The sequence below is a fragment of the Penicillium riverlandense genome (genome assembly GCF_028828495.1).
Source record: "Penicillium riverlandense strain IBT 135883 chromosome Unknown utg000006l_segment0_segment0, whole genome shotgun sequence".
NCBI classification, from domain to species: Eukaryota; Fungi; Ascomycota; class Eurotiomycetes; order Eurotiales; family Aspergillaceae; genus Penicillium; species Penicillium riverlandense.
In genome coordinates, this window is record NW_026643197.1 from 1,881,011 (window position 1) to 1,902,344 (window position 21,334).

At 55.1% G+C, this 21,334-nt stretch overlaps 4 protein-coding genes across 4 annotated transcripts; 1 reads left to right on the forward strand and 3 right to left on the reverse strand.

Annotated features, from left to right (window-relative positions):
• Positions 1-180: 180 nt before the first annotated feature.
• On the forward strand, positions 181-993 carry N7474_007000 (alpha/beta fold hydrolase; the record flags this gene model as incomplete). The annotated part of the gene is made up of 1 exon (XM_057198410.1): positions 181-993. One exon carries the CDS (start codon positions 181-183, stop codon positions 991-993), a length of 813 nt encoding a protein of 270 aa, XP_057051850.1.
• Positions 994-1,798: 805 nt separating this feature from the next.
• On the reverse strand, positions 1,799-4,504 carry N7474_007001 (putative phospholipid metabolism enzyme regulator; the record flags this gene model as incomplete). The annotated part of the gene is made up of 1 exon (XM_057198411.1): positions 1,799-4,504. The coding sequence occupies one exon, from the start codon at positions 4,502-4,504 to the stop codon at positions 1,799-1,801; it is 2,706 nt and encodes a 901-aa protein (XP_057051851.1).
• A 1,516-nt stretch (positions 4,505-6,020) lies between these two features.
• On the reverse strand, positions 6,021-8,998 carry N7474_007002 (magnesium transporter CorA family protein; the record flags this gene model as incomplete). Its single annotated transcript, XM_057198412.1, has 5 exons — positions 6,021-6,091; positions 6,173-6,375; positions 6,429-8,133; positions 8,172-8,314; positions 8,505-8,998. 5 exons carry the CDS (start codon positions 8,996-8,998, stop codon positions 6,021-6,023), a joined length of 2,616 nt encoding a protein of 871 aa, XP_057051852.1.
• A 782-nt stretch (positions 8,999-9,780) lies between these two features.
• On the reverse strand, positions 9,781-21,302 carry N7474_007003 (uncharacterized protein; the record flags this gene model as incomplete). Its single annotated transcript, XM_057198413.1, has 3 exons — positions 9,781-11,304; positions 11,373-20,975; positions 21,051-21,302. 3 exons carry the CDS (start codon positions 21,300-21,302, stop codon positions 9,781-9,783), a joined length of 11,379 nt encoding a protein of 3,792 aa, XP_057051853.1.
• Positions 21,303-21,334: the final 32 nt, after the last annotated feature.

Here is a 21,334-nt window from a genome sequence, read left to right on the forward strand (position 1 = left end):
CACTGGGGATGATACTACGGATACGAGGGATCACGAGCCCATTCCGGGCATAGTGTGGTTCCCTTGCCTGCCGTCTATCAACACTGTATACAAATAACCCTGGATACCTCCCTTCTCCTAGCCATACACTTACTCTTCTTCCTCCATCTCCTTTTCAAGAGCATTTGAATATCAAAGAAAATGCCGTCTGTATCCACTCGACTGGGTGACGTTGTTTACCAAACCCAAGGAGAGGGTGTCCCAGTGGTCTTGCTGCACGCGACTTTGCACGACCACCACGATTTCGATACCATTATCACATCACTAGCCAAGAACTACCAAACTATCGCTATCGACTGGCCATGGCATGGCGAGTCGAAAGGCCTGGCAACCACCGAGACCCTGAGCGCCATGACCCTTGCCGACGTCTTGGAGGACATTGCGACTACACTCAAGCTGCCGCCCGCCTTTTTCATTGGAAATTCTGTAGGAGGCTTCGCAGCGGCCAGATTGGCTATTACACATCCCGAACACGTCCGTGGCCTGGTCCTAGTCAACAACGGTGGCTTTGTTAATTGGCCCTTGCATGCGCGGGTTTTTGCCCGACTGCTCGGCATTCCCTTCGTCTCGCGCCTCCTGATGCCATTTTTGGTGCCGAGATATATGCTTCCGCAGACACCACAAGACGAAACAATCTCACAACATGCACAAGCAAGGGCTCGAACGCAGTCCGGTGCCACCGTAGCCGCTGCTATCTGGCGCAGCTTTACCGACCCCGGTCATGACTTGCGCAGTCGCGGGTCGCAAATTAAGGCACCGACCCTGATTGTTTGGGGATCTCAGGACCCTCTGTACCGACCAGATGTCAAGCATACAGTGCAAGAACACATCCCAGGATCGCGGCTTGAGGTCTTTAATGCCGGCCATGTGGTGTTCTCGTCAAAGCCCGATGAATTTATGCGCGTGGTGGAGCCGTTCTTTCAGTCTGCCCTAGAAACTCCAGAAGGAGAGTAGTAAAGCGATGGAGTAAGTGAAATCTGAAATATACTTTTGGTGGGGTGTGCAGAGACTTTTATCATAACTAATGTAGTGCTGTATGTGGTCACTTTCCTCATTCAAAGGATAGCTAATATACATTCACATCTCTTATCACTTTAGTTCGGTCTGGAGGTATCAAGACTAGTAAACGTAATATACAAGTTCAACTGAATACTCTCAAGAAAAGCCGTGTCTGATTCTCATCTTCGCCTAGAACAGCTAGCTAGTCATGGGGTGGATGGTATATTACTTCCGCTCCAAGGGGTATACATAGAGGCACATAGAGAGAGGAGGCGAAGTAGCAGAGGTAAAAGAGACAGTATAGGTACAGGGTGGGTGACGCGAAGCATCAAGGAAAAGGAAAGGAGAGCCAGTGAGGCAAGCAGAAACTGCCACCGTAAAAAAGGGGTGGCAAGTTCAGGATGATCACCAAAGAAGGAAAAGAGTAAGGTTGGAGGAGAACCAACGTGGCTAGAAGGTCAAATGTCAAGAGACCCAAGGTAAACCAACAGATGATCAAAACAACAAAGAAGTTCGCAAATGGGTATACAGCAGATAAACCTTCGAGCCATGAAGTAGAGAAGAAAAGGAAAAGGAAAAGGAATCTCAGCGCCTACCCAACTGGGGACGAGGCGCTGGAAAGGACTGTCGGTTTTGTGTGTTCGTCTCGGTACATTCAGAAAAGTAGTGTAAGGAAAATAGACGCTGTCGTGAGTCAATGAAGATGAAAAAAGAAATCCAATCTATCGCTAATAACGTGTTCAGGTTCAGGTGGAGGGTTTCATGCGGTGAATGGTCGTGGGGATACGCCGCTTTCTTTCCTTGGAAGAGAACGGCCAGCATCTGAGTCCAAAAGGCGCATAGGCCGTGGGCTTCCGGGTGAGAAGATGCGCGCGGTGGAATTATCCGGGATATTGTGGTCCTCGTCATCCGGGTCAACTTTAACACTACCACTGACGGATGCGGAATGGAAGCGAGAGCTGAGCGGGAGCTGGTACTTCACCACGCCGCGGACGATCAGCTCAAATGGGTGTTGGAGGACGCGCTCCCAGCGCTCTGTGCCGCCTTCTTCAGTCTTGTTGCCAGGTCGGGCGAGGCGGATTTGGCCCTTGGAACTGGAGGCCATGTGGTTCCAGGGGGATGCCTCAAAGGATAGGGATGAGTCGAAGTGGAATACCCGGCCGAGCAACATTGTCTGCGGGTCGCCACTGGGATCGGTGATGGGATCGGTGCCTCTGTCAACGCCGCCGTCCTTACGTGATGCACCAGACACGGCATCCTTCACACAGTCCATGCTACCCAAACAGCGCACCATCTGCGACAATTTCCAGCGGCGTCGACTTTGTTCCACGCGTGGGAAGTGGTCGAGTTCGCCATCCGACCCATGCTCCCGCCAGAACTTGTCTGTCCCGACATATCGACTCTTGGCAAAGATGTTAAAGTCTGTGTCGTCAATCATCACAGGGAAAAGATTCGGATTAATTGCTTGGACATTGAGGTCCAGCATAATCTCCTGTTCCGTGGCGAGCACGTTCTGGACAGCAATGATATCAACATCAAGTAAGGGCCTGGTGGCTGCAACGATGAACGAAGCGGCACCACCTGCGACAATCAACATCAACAAGATGATGATCACGCATGAGCTATATCGTGAAAGATATCCGCGTTGTCGCTGCGCCATGTACTCCATCTGGCGCAAACTGGCGCTGTTCGGCCGTCGGCCACGGCTGCGGTTGGCGCGTGGTGTGCCCACCAAGGGTGTGCGTTCATCATCCGCCCCCTCCGCATCGAAGTCAAATCCGTAGATTTCGCCCGCCTTCTTGGAGTTGTTGATAGTCTTGTAGTTGGGCGAAGCGCGATTATTGCTGTGCCTCGCGTGCCGATATCCACCCCCAATAAAATGCCGCGGAGACTTGACATGAGACTGAGGCTGGGGAAAAGGCGAGTCGTTGTCAAAAAGGGACGGATGCACTGCATTGCGATTATGACGGCCAATATTATGCCGCGGAGTGAGCGTCCCGCTTGCGTCCACTCTCGAGGGGTTTCGGTTTCCATCGACCTCGGCAGCTTCACCATCAACGCTGCTGTTGTAGGTGTTGTTCGTGAATTTCATGCTACGCTTGCCTGTCACACTGTGGGAGGCATCCCGCATGCCCCCACGTGCACGGCCAGCCAGTTGGTCCACTTGACTCGCCATGGAGGTGGCGCTAGGCGTGCGGGAATGGTATCGGTTTTGTCGAGGAGGATAGGGATCGGGAGGGTTAGATTCATAGACGAAGGTCTCGTCCGAGTCGGAAGCATCAGCCTCATCAACCGCACTGGCAACCTTGGCCTCGAAGACATCCGCCTTGCTTGATAGGGGACCGCTCGTCAAGTTATTTTGTCGACGATTGTTCTTCTTTTTGTCTTTACGAGGCCGGATCGTCTCAGTGGATGGTTTCATGCGCAGAGTACCCTGATCCGACCGACCGGCATTGCCTCGTTCACCGGAGGGGACTCCCAAGGACACTTGAGGTATTGAGCTGACCGTCTCTGTTTCGACGATCATATTGCGGACCGAGCCGTCGGCGGGCTTCCCACGAGCGCCAGCACTAAGCGAGGTGAATGACCGTTGCGGCATGATAGTCCCAGATGTTTTCGCGGGGCCTGAAGGACGACTTTGTGGATCTTCCTCCTTTGTCCCCGAGCTGCGGTTGCCACCACTATCGCTGCCGCTTTCCGTGCCCTGCTTTGAGGCTCGCGGGGTGGCATCTTCATCGATCTTGTGTAACCGAGACTCTTCCGGGGTCACCGGCTTGACGGGGGTATCACTGGACGGAGTCGACGGATTACTCGTCATCTCCTGAACCGTTTCCAGGGAGGATCCTTGCCCACCGACGCCCCTTGTAACCGCCCGGGGTGTGCTGCGATCCATCTTGGAACCGTGCTCCTCCGACGGCGGTACCGTGGATCTTTTGTGTGAGGTATTCGGGAGGTTGGGATCTTGATCCGGGCGACGGCTTCCAGCCCATGATGGCATATTGGCCTTTTCGGGAACATTGGCTTGTGGTTCAGCAGTAGATGAGGGAGAAAGGACGGGTGTATTGCCCAGCTGGGCCGATGTCGGGGATGGTGTAGTTCGGCCTGATGTCTGACTGGTGCTCGACCGGGCGGGACTGCTGCGATCTTGACTCGGACTGCCTTTACGTGTTTGAGAGGGCACTCGGCTGGCCGTGGGAGATTGTGCAATACGAGATCGAACGGGCGAGTTTTCGCGCGAGGAAACGACCGAGTGGGAAGCGGACGCCGGGTTAGAGGAGGTCCGCAAACTGGGGGTGAGTTTTGGCACTTGGGACATGGCCTGAGACTGGGATTTAACAGCGTCCGGCCGCAGCAGTTCCTCCATGTCACCATCGGCGCCCGACCGGTGCGCCGGGTCCGAATCCGCATCGTTGTTTCCACCAGAGGCGCCGTTCAGGTAGGGCGGCCTCTCGGACTCCGCCGCCATGGCCGCTATCGAGTCAGAATTGAACTGACACGACGTGTACGCAAGTCAGGGGACCCGAGAGGATGCCGGCAAGTTGGGCAGCAACGCGGGACCCAAAAAAAAGGAGGATCCTGAAGATACAAGGTGTCACGCCAGACAGGCAGATCCGACGGCGTGTGGAGTGTGAAGTGTGTAGCTGTGTGTTGTTGTTATTGACAACGGAACGATTCGGGAGCGAATGGTATGTGGGTGTCAAGCGATCTGTCGCGCAGGATACAAGTCGTTACACCAGTGACGGTGCGAAAGAGCGAATAGCCGAAGACCACATGCTGTTGACGGAAAACGGGATCCTGTTCGGAGACGGAAATAGCTGCGGGCAAGTGGGAACCGGGGTTGAGAGGGGGAAGTAGTTTGTTGAGAAGTGGAGTTGTTGTTGTCTGTTTAGGCCGGCCGATGCTGGAGTCGCGGCAGCCGTCACTTGAGCCGTTGCTCTGTTTCCCGGGGGCCAGGCGCACCAAAGTCGTCTAGAACCAGTCTCGGGGGCCGGGGGCTGGTCTGGTTGGTAGATGGGGGAACCGCCGATCCGGGTGAACGTTTGGGCCAAACGTTACGAAAACAAGGCTTGAGGAGAGGAAGTGTGGCGTATCTCCGTAAGAGAAGTCGGTGACCACAACCCTCGGTGAAAAAGTGGCTGACGGTGTGGAGGAGGGTCAGGGCCGGGACCCGGCGATGGCCAATGATCGGAGCCCACGTCAGGGTAGGGCCTAAAACTGCAGGGGAAGAGTGGAGGACGGTGGTCTAGAAGAGATGTGCAACGCTTGGAGGAGAAGGTTGCGAAAGGATGATCGATGATCGGATGGAAAAGAGTTGAAAGCAAAAAAGGGCGTGAGAGAGAGAGAAGGCCAACAGAACCAGATCGGTGACAGAGACATGACGTAGGAGCGGTAATATTACCAGGCTCTAGCAAGATAATGGACCATTACGGCGGTCACGGCGTTACCAGGGCTATGATCTCATCGGCTTTTTAATTAATCCAGTTTTGAAGGAGAGGAGCGTTGGCTGCACTGGGGTTTTGTTGTTCAGTCAAGCCTGTTTCCATGTCCTCTTCTGTCTTTTCTGTCTGTTCCTTACTCCTACACAGTATATGAGTACATGCCTTCACGTGGTAAATTGTCATGTGACTCATTGGCCTGGAGAATCTGGCAGGAAGCCTGGAACACCGCGCTAAATGGGCATGAGAGAGGCTCAGTCTGCCCTATGCTGTACTACTCTTCTTCTAATTTTCTTCTCGATCGGATAAGCAACAATACTATACAGAAGTTATATATAAAATCATATATGTGCATCCAAGAAATCATGAGCCGGATATTGTCCAAAACATAACGTCCAACGCCGGCAGAGATATATGCTCGAGAAATAAAAAAACTCCCTCCAACACCGATCGTATCGCTGTTCAAGCCAGGAGAAGCGAGCCACGCGAGGAAAGAAAAAGACAGAATAAGCACGGATAACTAAGGATCGTCGAACTGGGGTCCAGCTAGACGATTTTGTAGACGCGTTTGGCGATGAGAAATGAGGCAAAGGCGAACACGACCAGGCCAGCGACGACTAGATAAGGTAGTTAGCACCTGCTTGGTTCGAGAATGGAATCTGCGTTTGTTTGGAGGCAGGGGAAAAGTGAAAACATACTACACCAGAACCAATTCAAATTGTCGATTTCCTGGCCAGGAACCTTGACGTTCATCCCCCACATGCCACAAATGATATTCATAGGCAGGACAATCGTACCCAGCACAGTGAGCTTGCCCAATACATCAGCAGTCTTCTCCTGACGCTCATTCATTAGGATATTGATCTGCGCCAGGTAGTTCGAGTGCGCACGGGAGAGGATCCTGGTAAAAACGCTGTGAGCCTGATGAATCATTAGAGGGGGGGAAAAACCTACGTCTCGTAGTGTGCCAGGTTGCTCGTCATGGTCATAATATGGTCCTGGATATCGCCCAGGTACAGGCCGATTTCCGACTTGGGAGCCACCTCCCACTGCTCGTTGCAGCGCTTGGCGAACCCCTTGACGACGTCGGCTTTGTTGCTGAGCAGGCGGTACAGTCCCATGACTTTCTTGCGACACTCGCCGTAGCGGCGAAGCATTTCGCCCGGTTCCATTGGCTCCGCCATGTGGTTAGATGAGGCTTCTTTGGTGGAGGGGTGCATCTGCATGATCGAGTCGTCTATCTCATCGACCTCGTCTTCAATGGCCTGGATGAGCGGACCGAACACATCGGTGATATCATCGATGAGGGCATAGGAGATCCAGTCAGAGCTCAGGATCAAGTAGTCCATCAGCTGGCGGATGCGTCGGCGCACGTTGGCTGGATGTGGCGTCTGCGAGAAATGGAAAGAGAGAACACCCTCGCGGAAGACCACAACGTACATGTTGACGGGCTCCAGATAGTTTTCGCTGTTTGTGTCTTGCTCAAATGTGCGGTAGTTGACAAAGTAGTAGCTGCGGAATAGTTCGACTTTCTCCCGAGCCTCTTGCATCATAATGTCTTCGGCTGTAAGTGCGTGGATGCCAAACGCCTTGGCGATCACGCGCATTTCGGCATCGGTGGGAGATAACACATCCAGCCAGAAGGTCGGTCGAGGACCATAGCGTTTTGGCTTCGACGGCACTTCCGAGTGCGAAGGCGACACGCCCCTGTGCTGTGAAACCCCTTCACTGATAACTGACAAGCGAGGGTTCCCTTTGTTGGGAGCCCCGGGACTAGTGTCCTGAGACGCTCTATTGGGAGGTGCCACACCACCGTTTGGAGGGTTATCCGGATAATGCGAGCCCGGTCCACGTGTGCCGCAGTCCGCGAAATGGTTCGAATGACCGTCAACAGCAGAATGAGAGCCATCCATATCCTCGTCATCGGACGATTCTTCAAGCTCTGGAGGATCAGGAATGAACAATTCCCGAAAACCGCCACCGGGCTGCACCAGCTCAGAGATAGTTTGAGCATGGATGGTGCTCTGAAACTCCTCGTTGAAGTAGGTAAATCGATAGGGTGCTTCGTCTTCCTCCCGCCGCCACAACTGATACTGCGGCCGTAATCGGCCCTCGACCAACATTGGCTCACTGATCTTCTTGACACGGAGGTCACCGTTGCGGTCTTCCTTCTCCTCGCGGCTCCATTCCTCCAGAACTGACAGATCCGGCCACTGTCGGTGCCTCCTTCGTCGGCGTTCACCGTTCTCGTCCCGCTGCGTCCTCGGCCCTTCATCTCCTAGCTCTGAGGCTTCTTCATTGGGAAAGCAAACGTCTTCCTCCACGGGCAGTGCGACAGTTCGACGTCGCCGCAACTCCTGAGAAAGGCGCGGAGAACGAGGAGAGGATGGTTCTGAACACTGTGACGGGGCACGGCTGCCATCGATATCGATCAGTGTATCACGTAGTCGGCCGAAAGAGTCCCTGCGGTTGTCCGAGGAGTTGCCCAATGAAAAATCAAAGTCGACGCCAGTCACCACGGCATCATCGTAATTCAAATCCCCGCCCAGCTTCGGGGTGCCCGGTATGGACGGGGGATTATTGACATCATAATCTCGTTCGACATCTGGGGAAATGTTCGGGGGTTGTTGTCCCGAGGCGAACGATTCGACGATCCGGACTGTACGGACGGTCGTCGGGCACGTCCAGAGAATGGACTAGACCTAGAATCTGTTCCATAGCGAGCATTAAATGTCGAGGTATGTGCAGACGAGGGTTTTTGCATCAGCGGTGTCCGGTCGGTTGTCTCTTCCCCGTCACTGTCGCCATCCGCATTGCGTTGATTCCGATCTCCGCCGGGGCTATTGCGATTACCAGATCGAAAAGCGTTCGATAGCATAGGGCCAGGCCGGAAAGATTGTGCAACGCGACTATCTCGGCGCGGCCTCATCATGGGTTGGTCCCTATATGTCCCCCGCCGGAGTTAGCAAATCCAGCAGCAACCGCAAGCATGCGACAAGCTATAGAGTTCGAAAAACACAAGGAACCTACCGATGGTCTAACAGTGCATCACTCTCCAAACTCGTGGTACTCAAAGTGCTTCCAAATTTGTAGAATTGTGAATTCCCTCTGGACGTTGGCCGATCGCTTTCCATCTGATTTCCATCACCAGCACAGGAAGCAGTGCCAGGCCGATCATGAGACTCTTCGGTGGCAGGAACCAGGAACGATTGCTTTCGATTGCGACGCTTGCGTTGGCGATTTTTCTTGCGCTTAGAGGCTTTGGTTGGTTTTCCTGTTTCGCCAACGGGCGTGGGGGCTTCCAAGCGGGTCTCATGTGCTGGTGTTGTTTCGGAGGTAGTTACCGGCCCAGGCCGATGGTCCCGCCCGGCCATTGGACCAGACCCTGTTTTGTTATCGGTGGAAGGTGGAGTGCAGCTGAGCAGTGGACGTTCGGGGGGACTGGTCGGTGAGGCGTGGTCAGAGGCACCGGCTGGTGGGTGTTGGGCGGAAGCTGTGCGGGGAGCCGACCTTGGAGGATCCATGGCCACATAACCTAGGTATATAGGTAGAAGGCGGTGCTGCTGCGCTGGAATCTGCTAGCGCCCAGATCGCTGAAGAAAGCTGAGCAGACGGTGCGGATCAAATAACCGTCATGCGCGAATTGATGCAAGCTCGCGGCCTGGGAAAACGCAGTAGCTCCGACGTTGACGAGAGTGGCCGTGCAGTCGCAGTAGGAGTCAATCACGGCCTAGTCGATCTCAGCATGCTCGATCGCCTGAGCAACCAGGAACTTGGATAGTGCAGAGGGTGATGGCCTATCGCTGATGGAGCTGGGGCAGAGGCAGAGGCTAAAGCCGACGAAGCTTGCAGCGCGGGTCCTGGATGACGCGGGTGGCGAGTCCAGGTGGAAACATCAAGCAAGGCAAAAGGGAAGGCCAGATAGAAGTAGGGCAGTAGTAAATGCGAAACAAACGACTGATACTAGATAAACCAGCAATAACGACAAGGTCTGACCGGAGGATAAAAGGGATGGGGGAAAGTCGGCTGGTCCAGACGTTCCGGCGCAGTCAATTGCCCGAAACGAAGGGATAAGGTCAGCGCCTAGACCAACTACAGTGAAGATCGAAGTATAAAAAATATCTATTACATTGCTATGGCGGAATTACAGGTCATCACTCATCAGACATCAAGTAAATACAAAAACAACGAAACAATAGGAAAGAAAAAGATCAAACTCCAATATGGGACGCCGGCACCGTAACGCCATTCAACTAGAGAGACAAATGAGCACAGATGGGAGCAATCATGGTCCGAGTGTGACGCCTCAGATCATATTGCTCGTGTCCATCATCGACGGTGCGACGCTGTAGACAGACTTGGAGGCATCCATGGACATGCGATCTCCGCTGAGCATGCGCGCCACTTTCTTGTCCTTGCCAGGGCGGGCCACCAGGACTTGGGCCGGACAGACGACGACCTCATCGTCGCCCTCACCGACGTCGTTGCCCTTTTTGACCACGAGAGGGAAGAGCACAATGCGCACGACAGCTTGCTGGTTCTCCAGATCTTCATTGGAGGTGGTCTGGCCGCTGCGTTCGTTCATCAGCGACGCATTGAAATAAACCTGCCGTGCCAGATCACCATTGGTATCGTACTCTGGTTGGAGCGGCGGCAGCATAATGAATTCCGCCAGCTGGGTGCGCATCTCCAGAGAGAGGTTGACGGCGACCCGGAGCACCTTGCGAAGAGACTCCAGCAGTTGCGACTCGGCGTGTGACGGGGGCGGCAGGACACGCGCCAGGGTGCCAAAGATCTCGAGGACGACGGCCTCGGTGTCATTTTCGCGTTGGGTCGCAAAGGCCGGGCGTCGGGAGAGGAGCGTCAGGGTAGTGGCGCGCCAACGATGGACGGCACGACGCGGTCCAACTTCCACGAGTTGTTTTTCCAACGACTTCAGCTTCTGGCGCTGTTCCCGGTCCATGCCAAACAAGTACCGGGTGAAGACATACTCCCACACCATGGTCATGATCACCGACATGAAGATGTCGCGGCGACGAACGCGGTCCGACAGGTAGGCATCGGCGTCGGAGCCATCGAGAAGGGCGTTGTCAAACCGGTCGGCGATCTTCTCATCGTTTAGTTCGGCGAGAGTGCGGCAGCGACGGTGGTCGGAGTGTTTGGAGAAGCGCAGCACCCATTGTTGCACATGGCCACACAGCTTCTGGCACGCAGCGTCAAAGTAGTCCTCGTCACGGAAGACGAGGGCGTTGTCATTCAACGACGCAGCGATTTGTTGCTGTAGTTCCTTCACCTTATCGCGAGTCTCTTCCAATTCTTCGCGCAGTCGTCGCAATTCAGCATCTTTTTGTGCGAGGGCCGATTCAATCTCCTGCCGGACTCGGTCGTCCATCTGTGAGGAGAGATCGTTGTGTTGCGATCGGAGATCGTCCAATTCGCGCGTCGACGACTCGCGGACTGTGTTGACTTCCTCGGCATGGGCGGCGGCGAGGGCGGCATTGGAGGCTGTCAAGCCCTCGTTCTCCTGGGTCAGGCGGGACATTTCCCTCTGCAGCCACTCCACCGAGGTCTTGAGTTGCTCGACTTCGGCCTCCTTGTCGCGCAGGTCGGCTCCGCGATTGTTGAGAGCCTGGTCGCTCTTGCGCCGAGCGACGCTGGCATTGCGCAGCCGATCCTCGGCTTCATCGCGGGCGGCGATGAGCAGACGGTTCTCAGAGATGAGCTGGTCGAGGCGGGATTCGAGGGTTTGGAGGTGTTGCATGCTGCGGCGGCGGTGGACACTGGGCGGTCGGCTGGGCGACCGTGGGGAGCTAGGGGTTTCGCCCCATCCCTCCTAAGGCAAGTCAGTAAACAAACAAACCAACCAACAAAAAAACAACAACAACAACTATAACTTACATAGACATCGGTCATGGTGCGCAGGGGACGCTTGCCCTTGTCGTTGACGGGATCGTAAGAGGAAGAAGAAGGAAGAGCGTCGGGATCGAGATCGGGAGGAGGCTGGGAGTCTAGCGCCCGACTAGCGCCCTTGCTGTGGGTGTGGCGCAGGCTCCTGTTGCTACCGCTGGGTCGCAGCTCTGGCTGCTGCAATTCGGAGCTCTTATGTTTTTGCTTCTTGTCGTGCTCCGGCGTCGGCCATCTCTCTCGGCCGTGCGCAGTGTCTGTAAATTGACGCACGGGAGTCTGTGGTCGCGGCAGGACATGTTCAGGCTTGATCTCCAGACGGGGCGTCCGGCGAGTGCCCGTGGTTGCGTGCCCGCTGTCAGCTGGGTCTTGTTCCGCGATGGGATCCAGCGGGGTCCGGGGCCGCTCAGCATCGATCGGGCCTCCGAACAGAGACCGCGGCGGTGACGGGTTTCGCTCAGCTTGCAGCGCTGCCTCCTCCAGGCTCCATGTCCGGGGAGTGTGCTGGTGCCGCCCATGGATGACAGATGGAGTTCGGCGAATTCCACAATGCGAATCGTCGGTCGCCAAATGTGCTTGAGATGGCAGGGAATGTCTGGGCGATGCCGAGTCGACCTCCGTCCGAGTAGAAGGAGAGGAGCTGAAAAGCAGTGACGATCGCTCCTTGGTGGCTGATTGAGGAGCAGGCGGCGGCGATGATGCGGCTAGAGTTCTCGCAAAAGACGGGAGATCTGGGTCAGTAGGTGAATCTTCCTCCGTAGCAGTCGTAGGTTGCTCCGTTGGAGTCGTAGGCTCAAACTCCAGCCCTCGTTCATCGCTGGATGGCGGTTCGTCGCTGAGAATGTTGATATTGTCTTTGGATTTAGAGACCGCGAGGGATTTTTCCAGGGTGGGCATGGAAATCTCACGGCTGCCTTCCGGGTCCGCTGAAGTCTCTACCGGAGTATCATCTGTTAGCGGTCCGGATGAGGTTGCCAGCAAGGGTCGCCGAAAGCCACCGCGCTCCAAGCCTGGGAAGAGGTTGGCAAGCTTGCTTCCCTTAGCAGCCGTCGATCTCGCGGGTGCTTCGAGCTCGATGTCCTTGGATTTTGTTGCTTCCGGAGCAGGCTCCGGAATGGACTCGGCAACCGTTTGCTCGGGTCCTTCGTCAATGGCTTCTTGCTGTTGTGACTTGCGTTTGTTCTTCTTCGCCTTCTTCTTGTCCTTCTTGCTCAGAGGCATCGACCAAGCCTCTGCCTTAGAACTATCCTCTGGTTCTTCCTCAGTCTCCTTCACAGCGGCCGGGATCGTAGCTTCATCAAACTCTCCAATCATCTCCACATCCCGGGTAAGCGTCACCGGCTCAAATTCAGGAGGCTGATCCGGTGATTGCGCCGAGTTTTCAACATTGCCCTTCTCCCACTCAATCGTAGGCCAATCATCTTCATCCGCACGCGTTTCTTCCGCTTGCCTCATCTCTTGCGCAATGGAAGCGTTCTCTTCTTCGACAGGCACGGTAGTTGTCGGCTCGCTCACTTCTCTATCGACTGGCGGCTCCCATTCCAAGACTTGGGCTGCTTTCTTGGCCTTTTTAGCCTGCTTCTTCGATGCCTTCCGGGAAAGCGGCACCTCCCATTCGTCTTGAACAGGCTCAGCAACAGTCGCTGTCGGCTCTGGATCAATTGGCTCCGTTGCAGATTCCGGGTGCGTTGGAGGCTGAGCATCATCTGTAGACTCTAGCTGCTCCACTTGAAGTTCTGGCGCCGGAATTGTTGTTTCAAGCTTTGCGGGTGCGTCGGCTGGAGGCTCCTCGTACTCCTGAGCTGGCATGTCCTCCGTGACGAGTTTCTTCTTCAGCTTCTTCTTCTCCTTTTTCGACAGTTTTCTTGAAGGAGGTGCAGGCACTTCAAGCTCACGAGGTCGGTCTTCGAACATGTCTTCGGCCACCTCCAAATCGGCTGCCTTCTCAAGGGCCTGCCCCCGTAGTCGAGCTTCAGCCTCTTCATCCTTCTCATATTGTTGCTCGGCAGTAAGTTGCAGGTCCTGGGTTTCTTCGATGGCACCCTGCTCAGGAATCTCAATGGCACGATCTTGACCCTCGCCCTGAGGGGAGGGAGGAGTGTCAAAGGGATCCAGCGAGACATAGGTCTGGTCTTCTTCGAAGCCTTGCTGTTGGGTCTCTTCTGGTACAACAGTAGACTCCTCGACTGTAGGCGGAGAATCGTCTTCCAGGCGCTCAGGTTCAGGCTCGGGGAAAACTTCTGCTGGTGTTTCCGTGGTAATAAGCTCAACCCCAGGAGCTGGCTCCTGTGCAGATTCTTCGATAGGTTCCTTAGGAGCAGCGGCTGGCTCTGGAGTTTCAGGCTCAGGAAGATCAGATGGATCCTCGGTGAAAGCAGTAAAGCCTGTAGACTTCCGCTTTGCTTGTTTCTTTGCCTTCTGCTTCTCCTTCTTGGATAGTTTGCGGGTAGGCAATTCCACGGGTACGGTCTCTTCCGAGGGCTCTTCTGAAGTTAGCTCCCGCTCTGGAGCTTCTTGTTCGCGGGTCTCCAGACTGGTCTTGGTCTCCTCGTTAGCTTCTCCAGTCGAGAGTGCTGCCAGGTCTTCAAGATCCTTCGAAACAGACTCCGGTTGAGGCTCTACCGGGTTCTCGGAAGACTGTTCTTGCTCCAAAGCTTGCTCTGCCATATTGTCGGCGAGCCGTCCGGAAACAGCGGTCGATTCCTCCATTGACTCGACGGGCTCGTCATCTTGAGTAGCAGATTCGACAGCAATGGCGGCGGCGGCCGCCGCCGCCTTCTTTTTGTTTTTCTTGCTCTTCTTGCTGGTGAAGGCTGGCCACTCTTCCTCGGGTTCCACCATAGGCTCATCCTCGGGTTGCTCCGAGGCGGCTGTTTCTGCAGGTGGAACGTCTGCCGTGGAATCCGGGGTGATGGAGGTAAGAGATTCTTCTGCCTCATCTGTGTGGGCTTCTGTGGATGGTGGATCAACTGAACCGTCTTGCACAACAGCGTTTTCTGCGGGCTTTTGCTCTGCGATGTGTCCTGGCTGCTCACCGACATCTTTGTGGCCGTCCTCAGCGGTCTCGGCAGCGACATCGGCAGGTCCAACAACAGGTTGGTCTTCCAATATCTCGTCGACAGTCGGTTGACTCTCTGCGACGTCGGTATCAGGCACAGAAGTCTCAGGAGTCTCGGCTACCGGTTGCTCTTCGGTCTGGAGCTCGGCGTCTGCTTCCTGAGCAAGTAAAGCCTGACGCTGCTTTTTCTTTTCCTTCTTGCTCTTTTTTCTTGACAGAGGTGCCGCTTCGAAGCCTTCGGTTTCGACTGCAGGAGTCTCAAATATTGTCGTCTCTTCGCTGGGCTCGGCCTCGAAGGACTGAGATGCAGGTTCGTCGTTGAGGTCTTTGGCTTGCTCTGCTGGAGTCTCCTCGAGGGTCGGTTCACTCTCAGCTTCGGGAACTGTTTGCTCGGCTCCAGTGTCGGTGGAAGGCGGGATTTCAGGCTGTTCTTTATCGTCGAATGCAGAGTTTTCGGGTTCAGGAGCCGAGGTTTCCTCCTCGATCTGGATTTGTTGCTTCTGCTTCTTCTTTTTCTCCTTCTTTTGCTTCTTCGACAAAGTGGACTGCCATGCCTCTTCCTCTGCTGGTGCAGGAGCTTCTTCGACATTCACTTCGGCGAATTGTTCTTGAGTCAGCGCTGCAGACAGCTCATCCTTCTGTTCAACCGAGTCATTGACATCGACCGTCTCAACAGCGGCAGAAGGCTCTGTCGTTCCAGTCTCAGTCTCCTTCTCCAATCCAAGATCCTGGACATCCTCCTTTTCCTCGACGCCTTCTCTCTCGGTTTCAATATCCTGACTATCCTCCCTAGTCTTGGTTGACGCTTCCTGCTCCGGAACCAGTGATTCAACACCTCCCTCCTCCTGAACAAAATCCTTCTCCGCTTCCCCTGACTCAACACCACGCTCAAGCACGGGCTGGAGATGATAGTCTGAAGAAAGGCCTTCAGGCTGCGACTGCTCTACCTGCGAAAACACTAACTCATCAGTCGAAGCCACATCATTTGCCGGCGCGTCGTGCGTGTCTATGTCGTGGGACTGTTGCTCTTTACCGTCGTCATCTTCCGCTGGCGAGGGGGCCGTCACGGGTGCAGAGGTTTCCATGGTGTCCGTCTCACCGAGAGGAGAAGTTTCTGCAGCGTCTTCGGGTATTTTGTCGGCGGGAACGCTCGGTCCCGGGGTCGGTTCGTCAGAGGGAGCATCGGAAGCTGCGTTGTCGGCATCGAGAATCTTGGATCGTCGCTTCTTGTCCTTCTTCTTTGCCTTGCGACGTTCTTTAGCTGACATTCCCACCTCTTCCTCAGGCTCCGTGGTGATCTGAGGAGCGGACTGCTCCACTTCATTCAAAGGAGATGGCTCCGGCTCGGTCACCGTCTCACCAGCTGGCGTTTCAACGTCCGTTTCCTTGGTCTCGGACGTTTCTGGAGTTTCAGCTGCTTCCGGCTCAGGCTGTGCAGCTTCTTCGTCGGCAGCTGCATCGGTGTCGATTTCCTTTGTCTCCAGCTGCTGGGGTTGGAAAACCTCCTGAACAATGGGTTGCTCATTGGCAACGGTTTTCTCAGCAGGAGCCTCCACCTCCGCATCAGCCTCTGCATCGACAGCCTTCGCATTATCTGCTGCTGTTGCTTCAAGATATGTTGCCTCAACGCTCTCAGGCTCGACAGTCTTCAACGAACCATCCTGAGTGTCGAGAGTCTCTTGTTGTTCCTGCGTCGGTTCCGGGGCAGCAGGTTCTTCAGCACTCAAGTCCACGGATTTCCCCTTCTTCTTTTCCTTTTTCTTCAACTTGCGGCGCTCCTTGGCAGATAAGGCGACTTCTTCTTTCGGTTCGGTCGCTGAAGCAGCTTGGGACTCCGCCTCGTCTGGAGTCTGTGATTGTTGATCAGGCGGGGTCAAGGAATCGGCAGCATCTTCCGGCTGGTCATCTCTCTCAGCGGAGTCTCTTGGTGCGCTTTCTGCTTCAGTTGCCTCCACATCCTTTGAGGCGTCAGTGGACACAGCGGTGTCAGGTTCCGTGGCTGGGCTGGTTGCAAGTTGAAGAGGCTCTTCGGGAGAAGTTACCTCTGGGAGGGTTTCAGCGCTTTCAGTTAACTCTGTGAACGTTTGAAGAACCTCGTCTCCCTTGGATTCTTGTTCTTGTAGAGTGGGCTCAACCTCCTCGGTGATCTCTTTGTCTGCGACGAGCTCGGTTACCTCCGTGCTCTCTGTTGGTGTTGCCTCTGTCTGCTGATCAGAAGTTTCTTCGACAGCCTTTGCTTCCTCCGACTGGGCACTCTCAACAGCGGCGGATGGAACTTGTTCCGGTGGAGGCTGCTCAAACTGTGCGGCAATGGCCTCGTCATCCCAAGCAACAGACTTGCGCTTCTTCTTGTCTTTCTTCTTCTGTTTCTTGGAGACCGAAGGCTGGAAGTCTGCCTCATCAAGTTCGGCTGCAGGTTCTTCGGGAGTGGTATCCTGCTGTGTGCCGGGCTCAGTCGATGTCTCTTCAGATTGCTGGTCTTCCTGAGGCGGAGCAAAAACTTCCTCCGGGGGATTGGCAACCTCGGGTTCGGCAAGAGACTCCTCCTTGTCAATGGATGCGGGCTCTTCTGTGGTTTCAGTGGAAGCAGGCTCAGTGGGCTTTTCTTCCTCAACAGGAGCAGGTTGCGGCTCATCATCCAGAGAAAGTGATTGACGCTTCTTCTTATCCTTTTTCCTCTGCTTCTTGGATTTGGCAGATGAGACAGGTTGCGACTCTTCAATCTGTTCTGGGACTGCATTTTCCGATGGCTCAGGTGGTGCAGTAGTCACTTCTTCTGTAGGTTGGTCTTGAACGGCGTCTGCGGGCGTGGTTGCATCCTCTGCGGGTTGATCAGATATCGCCTTGTCATCCGGAGCCATGGCCTCAGCGGATGTCTCCAAGGTAGATTCCTTGGTAGTCACCGTATCGCCCGCAGGCTCTTCTTGGCCGGTTTCTGTTGAAGCAAGAGCATAATCTGCGACTGGTGCCAGGGTCTTGTCTTCGCTCAGATCCTGAGCATCCGTACCTTGTTCGGACGTTCCGGGCACATCAAGTGCTGATTCTTCCACGGGAGCCTCTGGAATAACTTCTTCGGTGGGGTTGATGATATCCTGCGGCTGCTCGTTCAGGTCGAGTTCACGGTCTGTCTCCACAGGTGTCGACTCGGTTGCGGCCATCTCCTCCGTCGCCTTTGCCTCGTCGAATAGAGAAGACTGCGCCTTAGTGGATGCCATAGACTCAGTCTCAGCGTTATTTTCTTCAATTGAAGCAGGCTCGGGTTCGGGTGCAGTCTGCTCATCCAGCTGCGTTGACTGCCGTTTTTGCTGCTGTTGCTGTTTCTTCTTCTCTTTCTTGGCTTTCTTCTTCTGAGCTGCAGTCAAAGGCACCGCAGGTTCTGGTGGCGGGGCCTCGGGTTCTTCCTGGACAGGTTCCGGTTCTGTCGGAGCAATTGAAGCATCCGTGGCTGGAATTTCCGTGATAGAGAGTTCTTCGTCCTTTTGCTGATCGGTTTCAACAGATGGCTGGTCCTGTTGTTCTTCAGGTGACGCCTCCGCTGGAATGGCTGTCTTGTCGGACGTAGGAGATGCATCCGCGGTCTCAGCAGCTTGCTCATCTCCCGTAGCCGGTGTCTCAATCTCAGTTGAAGGCGCAGCATCTTCACTGGTCTCAGGAGTCTCGGCAGACTCCGGATCAGGGACCTCAGCCTCGGGATCAGCTGCAGAAGGCAGCTTGCTGGTGTTTGTAGCTTCGGTATCAGGGCCGGGGACAACTTCATCAGACTTCTCATTGTCAGTAATTGAGCTAATACTTTGCTGTTGCTGTTGCTGCTTCTTTTTCGCCTTCTTGGCCTTCTTCTTCTGAGATGCTGTCATGAAAACTTCAGGCTCGGGAGCAGGATCTTCGGACTCTGCAGGCTTTGTCTGGGGCTCTTGAGGTTGTTCGCCTGAAATATCAGCCTCTGCCACCTCTGCAACAGATTCCGGAAGAACGCTGGACGGTGTATCGTCTTCCTTCGGTTGCTCAGGCTCCAGAGACTCCTCGTTCTTGGCTTCTTCAAGAGGTACCTCAACAGAGACATCTTCAGCTGTTGGGGGTACGTCCTTGGAGCTATCGATAGCCTCAGCTTCGGCATCGGGTGCAGCAGAAGTAACATCGTCGGCGAGCTGCTCGGCAGGTTGGGGTTCAGTAGGCTTATCCTCGTCAGGAATAGAAGAGACACTTTGTTGCTTTTTCTTCTTTTGTTTCTCTTTCTTGGCCTTCTTCTTCTGTGCCGCGGTCATGGGTGCTTCGGCCTCGACCTCAGCCTCAGCCCCCAATTCAGGTTGCTCGTGAGGTGCAGGCTGCTCAAAGACATCTCGAGAAGCTTCGTCGCTGCGCTGAACCGGCTCTGTGGAGGGCACCGCTTCTTCCGCAACAGCGCGGTCTGCAGAGTCCGGTTCTGAGACGGGAACAGGCTCATCTGCAGCAGTTTCAGATGTTGACGTGATATCCGTGACGGATGGATCAACATCAGCAAGTGCCTCCTCACCGCCAGTTGGAGATGGTTCCGCAGGCTCAGCAGGAACCGACTCCTCAGGCTTCAGTTCCTTTATCGTTGGTTCGGGCTCGGGTTCGGGAGCAAGAGTAGGCTCGGACGGGATATCTGTATCTTCAAAAGTGACAGATTTGCGCTTTTTCTTGTCCTTCTTGCTTTTCCTTTGGGGCTGCATCTCCCAACCCTCCTCCTGCGGTTCGGTCGGAGTCTCCGTGCTCGCATCGGTGGACGCTCCTGGTGCAAGCTCTCGTGTTTGCGCAACCGGGAAGGGTTGCTCCTCGAAAGCTTCGTGGAAGTCATCATCTTCGGTCTCGATATCTCCTTTGTCAGCCGGAGCGGTGTTGTCGTCAAGAGAAGGTGCGGAGATGGTGGTATCCGGTTTTTGTTCAGGCTCCGGAGTGCTGTCAGATTCCACGAAAGGTGCCCCAGTATAGTCGAACTCGCGTGTCTCGGGCATAACTGCCTCAGTCAATGCAGGCTCGCCGGAAGGAACTGGATCCTGCGCTGCATGAACAACGGACTCAGTGACGATCTCATCCCGTGGACCATCCGGAGGAATTTCCATGCCCTTCTCCTGTTGCAGGTCTTCGTCCTCCTTCGAAACAGGAGTATCCCCCGAATGCTCTGCAACGGAAATGCTCTTCGCCTTTTTCTTCTGTTTCTTCTTCTCCCGCTTGGCTTTCTTCGACAGACCAGCAGTATCCTCAGGCTGCTCCACCGGTTCAACAGGTGTAGTCACAGCAGGTTCCGGTGCAGTCTCAAGTTCAGTGACAGGAACTGGTTCCGCAGCTTCGGCGGGCATACTCTCCAGAGCAAAGGAATCAAGGTCTCTGGATGTATCAGTGGACTCGGATTCGGGTTTAAAAGCAAGAGCCTCCTCCTTGTCGTAAGAGAGTGCAGGTTGAGTCTCGATTTCCCAGGATTCGGGCTCTGCCGCTTCCACGACTGGGGCCGGTCCCTCTGCCCCGGGTACAGATTCCGAAGGGGTCCAATCAACGCTCTGGCTGGTTTGATTCTTCTTGCCCTTCTTCTTCTTTTTCTTCTTTGAGGACTGCGTCGTGACAACTTCGTCAGCAGCTGTTTCGGCAACCGGAGCGGATGCAGATACAAGCTCCCGCTCGGCGGGCATGGGCTCTTCAATCGCAGTCCCTAGCTCGCCTAGGGATTCGTCGATGAATTCTTGACCATGGCGAGCGGCTTTGGACATAACTGCTGCGTCGACGATATTTCCAAAACCATGGATCTCGTGGGCTTGAGGAGAAGTCTCCTTGGGTAGTGCAGCAGACTCGGTACTGTCTTTGTCGTGGGAGGGAGAGACCGGCTTCTCGTGCCCCTTCACAGCGGCCAGAACAGCCGCATCAACAATGTCGCCAAACCCAGCTGCCTTGCCTAAATCAATACCAGGAAGTGATTTGTGCCCAACACTGCTCTCTTCCGACTCAGCCATATCTCTGGTACCAGTACCAACCATTGATCCCTCAGCCGAAGGAAGGGCTTCCAGAGTAGGTGAGGGAGGCAATTCATCAAGCACGCTCGGGTCTTGCAAAAGCTCAGACGGAGAATGGAACTCATACTTGGGTTTCTCCTTCGCAGACACCGCAACGGCAGCTTCTCCGAAACTCATCGCCGTCGGTGTGGTCTGCTGCGAATCAAGCAGATCGGGGTCGACTGCGTCATGGGCCTGATTGGCGGTGTCGGTTGAGATGGCCAGGCCGGCCAGACGGCGGCGGTCCATAATCGATTGGCCCATGTCGAAGGGCTCCCAGCTTCTCACATCGTCCTGTTCATTGAGGGATCGGAGGTCTTCGACTGATGGGGCGCGCGAAGAGCTCTTGCTTGATGGGAGGGAAGGCAGGGGCTCTTCGAGGTCGGGCTCTGCCTTTGCTGAGCCGTGACGCTCGACGAGCCACAGGGGACGGAATTCACGCGAGTTGCGGAACTCTGTTGAGTTGAGTCGACGATGGCGTGGCTGGTTTGGGGAGCTGGGAGACACGGGAGTAGGCGAATCGGTAGGAACAACGCGCTGCAGCTTCGGAGAACTTGGTGGTCGACGGAAGTGCAGTGGCACGGCTGTTGGAGACTCGGTGCTCGATCGTACCATGGATAGCCGGCGTGGCATCGGCGAGATCTCCTGCTCCTGCGCCATCTCAGGCGTGGCCGGGATACTGTGTGACTGCGAGGCGAGCTCGCGCGTCGCATCCTCTGCAGCAGGGGACATAGGACGGTCCTGAGGAAGATGTTTGAGGGCTGTGTCACCCAGCCCAAGACCTGCAGCGACCATGGTAGCCACCTCCATCGTTTCTTGGAGCCCCGAAGCACCACTCTCGTCGCGCTCAGCCGCGGCTGGCATTTCGGGGCCTTGCCCTAAAAAAGGCTTCTGGT